The following is an 8,487-nucleotide window of genomic DNA, read 5'->3' as shown; positions in this document are numbered from 1 at the left end:
TAAACTGAGCGTCGTTAGCTGTCGCCATTGTCATCTCGCACGGAGGAAACATGACTCCAGCTGAGAATGCATTTTAGTATCGCTAAATAATTTAAACAACCGATTCTACACAAGTGTATGATAAATATCTGATTCAGCATGCAATTAATACTACTGTTATTATTACTATTATTATTATGATCAACATGATCATAATCACCATTCCATGATCATCATCATCATCATTTGAACTTCTAAAATATAAATTGAATTAATTCTGGGTGATGAAATGATAATGAAAGATGTAATGATATCCAGATTTATATTATGGCAGAAAACGAATTGAGATTACATGTTCATGAAGAGAAGCACATATGTAACACTATAGTGAACTCACCATCATTGATAAGGATTTGCAGTGGTAGTTTCTTCTCTAGAAATCGTGCTACAAACCTCCGGACTGACTGGTTCGACTCTAGATCCATTTCCATATACTCTACTGTATTATAAATTACATTAAATTAAAAGTCATTCTAAATAACCTAGAGAACACATACAGTACACACATGCACACATGCACACGCACAAGCACACACACTCACACTTGCGTACATATACATACATATCAGGAGCTAATAATTCGATTATCGGTCATTATTAGTCAATTATTAGTCAATTATTAGTAAATTATTAGTCTATTTGTCATTATTAGCTCCTGATACATATATATACTGTGGATCAAAATCCTAAGGGGCCCGCGGGCCCGATGCCCGTATTTTAAGGCTTGGGCCTGAGATTTCTAATACTAGCAAGCCCGACGGACCCGTAAAAAATCCACCCCTGAGGTATTCGGGAAATGATGCGGGCCTGTAATTTGCCTGGCGGGCCTGTAAAATCCCTTACCTACAGGCCCGGCTGGCTTGTAAAATTTCAAACTAATTTCTACCCCTGTATACATATACATATATCTATATCTATATCTATATCTATATATATATATATATATGTATATATGTACATAGAGAGAAAGAGGACAATAGATATAGATAGAGATAGATAGATATCAAGAGTACATAATAGAGATTGATGTCTCCTATTATGTACTCTTGATAGATATATAGCTAGCTATAGCTAGCTAGGTAGGTAGGTAGGAAGGCAGGCAGGTAGGTAGGTAAAAAGGGGGTAGTTAGGTAGGTAGGTAGGCAGGCAGGCAGGAAGGGAGGCAGGTAGGTAGGTAGGTAGGTAGGTAGATAGGTAGGTAGGTGGGTAGGTAGGTATAGGTAGGTGGGTAGGTAGGTAAAGGGGGTAGAATAGGCAGGCAGGTAGGTAGGTAAAGGGGGTAGAATAGGCAGGCAGGTAGGTAGGTAAAGGGGGTAGAATAGGCAGGCAGGTAGGTAGGTAAAGGGGGTAGAATAGGCAGGCAGGTAGGTAGGCAGATAGATATAGGTTGGAAGAACAAAATTAATCAATCTCGAAAAATTGGAAATATAAACAACCATTTCTTTCAGCAAGTGTCACAGCTAGTAGATGCTAGAGCTAGAACCTGCAAAACTACACACCCTATCAGTGTGTGGTGCATAGTGAATAGCTTACCTTTGGCTTCAGGTCTTTCATTGGTAACAACATCCACTGCCAATGATCCATGGTCTTTATTTTTGGATGCTTAAAATATAATGATGCTATATATATATATATATATACAGGGCTACTGTTGGCGTTCGCCACCTTCGCAAAAATACAATAAATAAATAACAGTGGCGCTTTTACTACACTAAGTGTCAAATACAATTGGCAAATGATATAACTGCTTAGAAAATTACGACTGACTAATGAAATCATCAAATTGCTCAACATGCTTATATAGTTGATATTCCAAAAATATTCCTGCAAAATATATGGGCAACTAGAATGTCATTTGGGCATGTGCACTTTACAGAATACTTGCCCGACAAAATTTTTCGTGACGACTGATATATATCGCAGAACTGTCTGCATCCTGTGTTATATTTTAAATAATTAGGAAAGCATTGGCATAGCTTCATAGTACCATACATAACCAGGGCCGTAGCTAGCAGGGGGGCAAAAAAAAACCAGTGAAGAATAATAAGATTAGAAAATACTCGCTTAACCGTTTGGGGTGTTTTAAGTATTTAACCTACCTGAAATGGCATTTCAGAGCTTCTATATATTTCAAAATTTCCTGGGGGCATGCCCCCATACCCCTCAAGAAGCGAGCGCCTCTGGTGCTCGTTCACCTTGCCCCCCATACAGTAATTCCTAGCTACGGCCCTGATAACATACCATACAAGGTGTACATACTATAGTAGCCACACCTGTGAATAAATATTCATGAATATGCGGTAATACTAATAGGTTGTAAAACTGATGACTTCCACCAAATCGTAAATGCCAAACAGGTCTGTGACAGTTAAAGGGATTGTTCACTCTAGGTTCTAGGGTTATTTTCAGTTAATTTAGGTTAAAATTACGCTACATAAAAAGTTTTGAACATGGTTCAATCACCATTAGAAATATTATTAAAAAATGTTTTAAAACCAACGACTACAGTTTGATTACAACGACGGTGGCGCCACTCAAAGCGCACGATCTGATAAGTTGCGCAAAACCACTTTTCAGCCAAGGGCTACAGACCGAGGGTACGTGTTTCTTATTTATTAATTTAAAAGCAAAAGGATTGTAATATCTTATAAACGACATATAGTTTCAGTTATATTATGGATAAATTTGTCCTAAAATAAACATCGTTCGGTTAAATAGCATTTAGGTATGAATATAATTGCACCTTTGTGATTAGCCCTCGGTCTGTAACGTGCAAAATAAATTGGCAAATACGCAACTTTTTCAGGGTGGCAGAACGGTCGCGGGTGTCATGGCACCGTTCAAATTTCGTAGCGTTGATGTGTAATTAATTATAATGATTGAATTAGGTATCTGGTGACAAATACATGTGGGTATAGACCATTTGTTATACAGTAAGTAGAGTTGTATGCAGTAAAATCCTAGAGTCTACTATCCCTTTAATTTAGCACCTGTGCACTAATTATAGGTTAACATATATATTTGCCAATACACATTCATATGACTAGTTTATATAGACATACCGATAATGACATGCACTCCAGCACCTGCCAGATGACGAGCAACACAGAAGCCAATACCACTACAGCCTCCTGTTACAATAGCAACCACCTCATGTTTGACACCTGAACAGCAAAGAAATGAAGAGCGAGCTTGAATGCAATGCCATATATAGAGCATCGCTAGGTAAATACATACAAATACATTAATCGGTGGGTTGGTGCGTTAGGTGGCTGGGATAACCGGTTAGTAGTCAGGTATAGTAAAGCGGCAGACCTGCCAAGGGTGTTCAACCAGCTTGTTGGAGGTTCAGTGAGATTTTGCTAGAGAATGGGTCATTTTGGGAATATAATGAGCACTGGAGGTTCAGAATATTTTCAAACATGACCAGTTTCTGAATATTTGGCTTTAAAATATGTATTTGCAGTATCATATATTCTGTTAACATTTGAAGAAAAGAAGACAAAATTAAATGTTAAGGCATAAAAACATTAAATGAAGTGTACACTACAGTATGAAGTAAAAGTAGTTATTTTAGGTAAAACTTAACTGAACACATTGATGATTTTTTTTTGCGTGAATGCGTGAGAATGCCTATGCGGGAGTGCTGGAGAATGGGTCCACATGCGTGAGTCTCCCGCAAAATAGGTGAGTCTTGGTAGGTCAGAAGCGGGTGGGCAGCCAGACAAATGGATGTGCTAAACTAATCCGGGGTGCTAGGGCTTGGGCCGATAGATGAATGGATGGATAGGTGGATACAGAGATTGACTGATCGATGGTTTACTTAGCACCATTAGTTGACACAAATACTATACTTAGTACTAAATACTACTATCTAATATGCCGGACCGTACCTAGCCTACTCCACTAACGAGTCTAGAGAGTCGCCTACGCCTACTCCCTAACTCTAACTCTTACCCTAACCCTAACCCTAACCATATCAGCTAGATAGTTACCGGACCGGACCCAGGGTATGTTCCGGCAGTAACCTGGGGGACATAGACCCTATGAGCATTCGTTGACACATACACGTACATTGATTTAGTATTACAAATACCAGTAGGCCTGTACCGGTGTATTTGGACGCTCGTAGTATTTGGACGCTCCGTAGGCATGCTCTTTTGTTTTGCTCTTGCTTTCTTTTTGTTTGAATCTTGTTTTGCATGGCCGAAGGAAATAGTAGACATGCTCTTTTGTTTCCTTTTGTTTTATCTTGTAGCCTGACACACATAACACATTCTTACTAATTTACTACATATTGCAAATTGTTTCAATCAAATGTTTCCATCAGTGACAGGGAAGTCTGCCATGTTTGTTTATTGCGACCGTGTCGAAGGGTAAGATGCGCAGATGACTAATGCGCATATTGTGCATGCGCTGTGTGCGCTCTAGCAAAACAAGAGGCGCCTGCGCGCATGCGCACTTAGAAGCGTCCAGTTTCGGGCGAGCGTCCAAATACGCCGGTACAGGCCTACGTCTTACATAATTTTCAATCAACTACCCATTTTAACGAAGGAGTACTCAGTATAAGTAGGGCTGAGAGGGTCTATGTCCCCCGGGGTACTGCCGGAACGTACCCTGGGTACGATCTAATATGCCGAACCGTACCTCGTCTACTCCACTAACGAGTCTATAGGGATCGCCTACTCCCTAACCCGAACCCTAATCCTAACCCTAACCCTAATCATATCAAATAGTGACCAGGGTACGTTCCGGTATACCGGACCGTACCCAGGGTACGTTCCGGCAGTACCCTGGCCTGGGGGACATACTACCCTATGAGTATGAGCATAAGTAGGCGAATGTTCGAGTGCTTTACCTGGTATTATCAGTGGTAAACTACCTTTAATTTCATTATTTGTCTTTGACCATAGCTGTTTTAATAGAGAAACGACTCCAATCCAATACACAAGAACGAAACTAACTACTGCGTGCCAAAAATATGACAGACTTTGGCGTACTACAATTATACTGTCAATCATATTTCCAGTTTATGCCCTGTGCGCGTGACCCCTGAGAACAATATAGGTGGTGTACAGGCATATACTAAGAAACAAGCATATGATTATTGATGGGAATTTTGAGTAAATAACGTGACAACTGCTGACGTGTATATCGATCAAGCTAACCAGGGAAACTACAACAACATGTTCATTGACAAGGGGGCTGACATGTTATCTTCCCACCATGCATTGCGCATCATGACCAATGAAATTATTATTTTGAATTTATTATTTTTTTGGTCGTCGAATTTCTAGCGACGCACATTTGCTGGCGCGGCGCAGGCGACTACAACATAAGTAACATGCGGGAATACACAAGTGGCGGATCCAGTGGGGGGCACCAGGCGCGTGTAGAGGGGGGGTGACCCGGTCCAGGGGGTCCAGACCCCCCCTGCTCGCGCAGAAAACGCATCTAATGGGGTCTAATTTCAAAAAATTCCCCAGACTCCCCCTTCGCGTGCTTGCAAGTTTGGGTTACGGTTAGACCCCCCTCTGGTACAAATCCTGTACACGCTCCTGGGCACGGGGGCGCGTTCGACCCCCCCCCCACTAGAATTTTCAGGGCAAGGGTATTTTAGCCTAACACCATCCCCCTCGGGCGCTAATTCGTGCCATTGAGCTCGCATGATTCCCCCCTACTCTAGCACGATTCGCCCCCACCCAGAATTCATTTCTGGATCCGCCACTGCAATAGGAAATAGGAGAAACACCTTGCATGCAATGTAAGGTCCCAGCCAGTACACAATCTGGCTACGTTAGTGTGTTAGCGCATGCGCAATATCTCACCAAAGAAATTATATTTTGTAATGAATATGCATTTAATATGGTTAGGAGGTATCCCAGCATAGATTTCTCTAATAAATTGTTATCAGTAGACCTGTGTTTATAATTAGGAGAGCGCCCTAGCCTGTTGGGTACAAAATACCTACTTTTTGCCCACGCTTCCTTCCCCTTGCCTCCCCTGTCCCTCGCTCAGCTTCCTTCGTCTAACGCCCGAACTATCCTCTCTGCCGCCTTTCCTTAGTCCCCCACCCCCTCTCTCCTTCAGCAAGCTATATTATGAAGTTTTCTTCGGACGGTACTGCACGCCTGAAACGGTACGGGCGCATGCGCAATATCTCCCGAGAAGAAGAATATTTTGCAAAGATTATGCATTTAAAATGAAGAGGTGCAAGAGGAGATAGATCCTAGCATAGATTTATATGATAACATCCATCAGTAGACATCACTTGAGAAAATAGGAGAAAGACTTTGCATGTAACGTCCCCGTGCATATACCAGCCAGTACATAATCTGGCTACTTAGTGTGTTAGCACATTCGCAATATCTCACCAAAGGATGTATATACTGCGATGACTGCATTTAATATGGTTAGGGGGTATCCCAGCATATATTTCCTAATAAATAGTTATCAGTAGACCTGTGTTTATAATTAGGAGAGCGCCCTATCCTGTAGGATAAAAAATACCTACTTTTTGCCCACGCATCCTTCCACTTGCCTCCTCTGTCCTTCGCTTAACGTCCTTCTTCTTCTACCGCCCCAACTATTTTTTCTGCCGCCCCTCTTCAGTTCCCCACCCCCTCTCTTCCTCATCAAGCTATATTATGAAGTTTTACTTCAGACGGTACAGCACGCCTTGAAAAATTGCGCGCGGCAAGCCGCAATATCTCCGAGAAAAAGAAATTTTGGCAAAGATTATGCTTTAAGTGAAGAGGAGTTATTCCTAGCATAGATTTATATGATAACATTCCATCAGTAGACATTACTTAAGAAATAGGTAGAAAGACCTTGCATGTAAGTGGTCTCCGCTGCATTATATCCAGCCTGTACACAATTTAGCTACGTTAGTGTGTTAGCGATGCGCAATATCTCACCAAAGGAGTTATATTTTGTAATGAATATGCATTTTATATGGTTAGGGTATGCCCAACATTGATTTCTTTAAAGCTTTTATCACTAGACATGTGTTTATAATTAGGAGAGCGCCCCAGCTTGTTAGGGCTACAAAAACAACTACGTTATGCCCTCGCGTCCTTCCTTTGCTCCCCCGCCTCGCTCAGCCTCCTTCTTCTTTCTACGGCCCCCAACTATGTTTTCTGCCGCCTTTCCTCAATACCCCCACCCCCTCTCTCCTCAGCAAGCTATAACATTATTTGAAGTTTTCTTTAGACGGTACTGCACTGCCTGAAAAATTGCGCGCGCAAAGCGCACAATATCTCCGAGAAGAGAATATTTTGCAAAGATTATGCATTCAAAATGAAGAGGAGTTATCCTAGCATAGATTTATATGATAAAATTCCATCAGTAGACGTCTAGAAATAGGAGAAAGACTTTGCATGTAACGTCCCCGCTGCATATACCAGCCAGNATCCCAACATAGATTTTTCTAATAAGCTTTTATTAGTAGACCTGTGTATATAATTAGGAGAGCGCCCTAGTCTGTAGGGTACAAAATACCTACGTTTTGCCCACGCATCCTTCCCCTTGCCTCCCCTGTCCCTCGCTCAGCCTTCTTATTCTTCCATCGCCCCCAACTATCTTCTCTGCCGCCTTTTCTCAGTCTCCCAATCTCTTTCTCCCTCAGCAAGCTATATTATGAAGTTTGCTTCAGACGGTACTGCACGCCTGACACTGTGCGCGCGCATGCGCAATATCTCCAGAGAAGAAGAATATTTTGCAAAGATTGTGCATTTAAAATGAAGAGGAGTTATCCTAGCATAGATTTATATGATAACATTTCATCAGTAGACATCACTTGAGAAATAGGAGAATTACCTCGCATGTAAGGTCTCCGCTGCATACACAATCTGGCTAGGTTAGTGGGTTAGCGCATGCGCAATATCTCACTAGAGGAGTTATATTTTGTGATGAATATGCATTTAATATGGTTAGGGGGTATATCAAGCATAGAGTTCTCTAATAAATTTTTGTCAGTAGATCTGTGTTTATAACTAGGAGAGCGCCCTAGCCTGTAGGGAACAAAACAACTACTTTATGCTATCGGGTCCTTTTCCTTGCCTCCCCAGTCTCTCGCTCAGCCTCCTTCTTCTACTACCGTCCCCAACTATTTTCTCTGCCACCCTTCCTCAGTTTCCCAGCCCCTCTCTCCCCCAGCAAGCTATATTATGAAGTTTTCTTCAGACGGTACTGCACACGTGAAACGGGTCGCGCGCATGCGTAATACCTCTCGCGAAAAAGAATATTTTGCAAAGATTATGCATTTAAAATGAAGAGGACTTATTCTAACATAGATTTATATGATAACATTCCATCAGTAGACATCACTTAAGAAATAGGAGGAAGACCCTGCATGTAAGGTCCCTGCTGCATATACCAACCTGTACACAATTTAGCTACGTTAGTGTGTTAGCACATTCGCAATATCTCACCAAAGGAGGTATATAT

At 41.6% G+C, this 8,487-nt stretch overlaps 1 protein-coding gene across 1 annotated transcript in view; it reads right to left on the bottom strand.

The window, feature by feature from the left end:
* Nucleotides 1-5,259, bottom strand: part of LOC106815353 (dehydrogenase/reductase SDR family member on chromosome X-like) — a 9,675-nt gene extending 4,416 nt beyond the window's left edge. The window contains exons 1-5 of the mRNA XM_014819802.1: nucleotides 4,898-5,259; nucleotides 3,102-3,203; nucleotides 1,573-1,641; nucleotides 377-478; nucleotides 6-60 (exon numbers count right to left, since the gene is read on the bottom strand). Of these exons, the coding sequence (XP_014675288.1) occupies nucleotides 6-60; nucleotides 377-478; nucleotides 1,573-1,641; nucleotides 3,102-3,203; nucleotides 4,898-5,060 (491 nt within the window). The 5' untranslated portion in view covers nucleotides 5,061-5,259. The remainder of the gene's footprint in view (nucleotides 1-5; nucleotides 61-376; nucleotides 479-1,572; nucleotides 1,642-3,101; nucleotides 3,204-4,897) is intronic.
* Between the last annotated feature and the right edge of the window lie 3,228 nt (nucleotides 5,260-8,487).

This window comes from Priapulus caudatus, unplaced genomic scaffold (assembly GCF_000485595.1).
Source record: "Priapulus caudatus unplaced genomic scaffold, Priapulus_caudatus-5.0.1 Scaffold1095, whole genome shotgun sequence".
Classification (NCBI taxonomy): Eukaryota; Metazoa; Priapulida; class Priapulimorpha; order Priapulimorphida; family Priapulidae; genus Priapulus; species Priapulus caudatus.
Note: the sequence above shows the minus strand (reverse complement) of the source record. Positions and strands in the feature narration are given on the sequence as shown.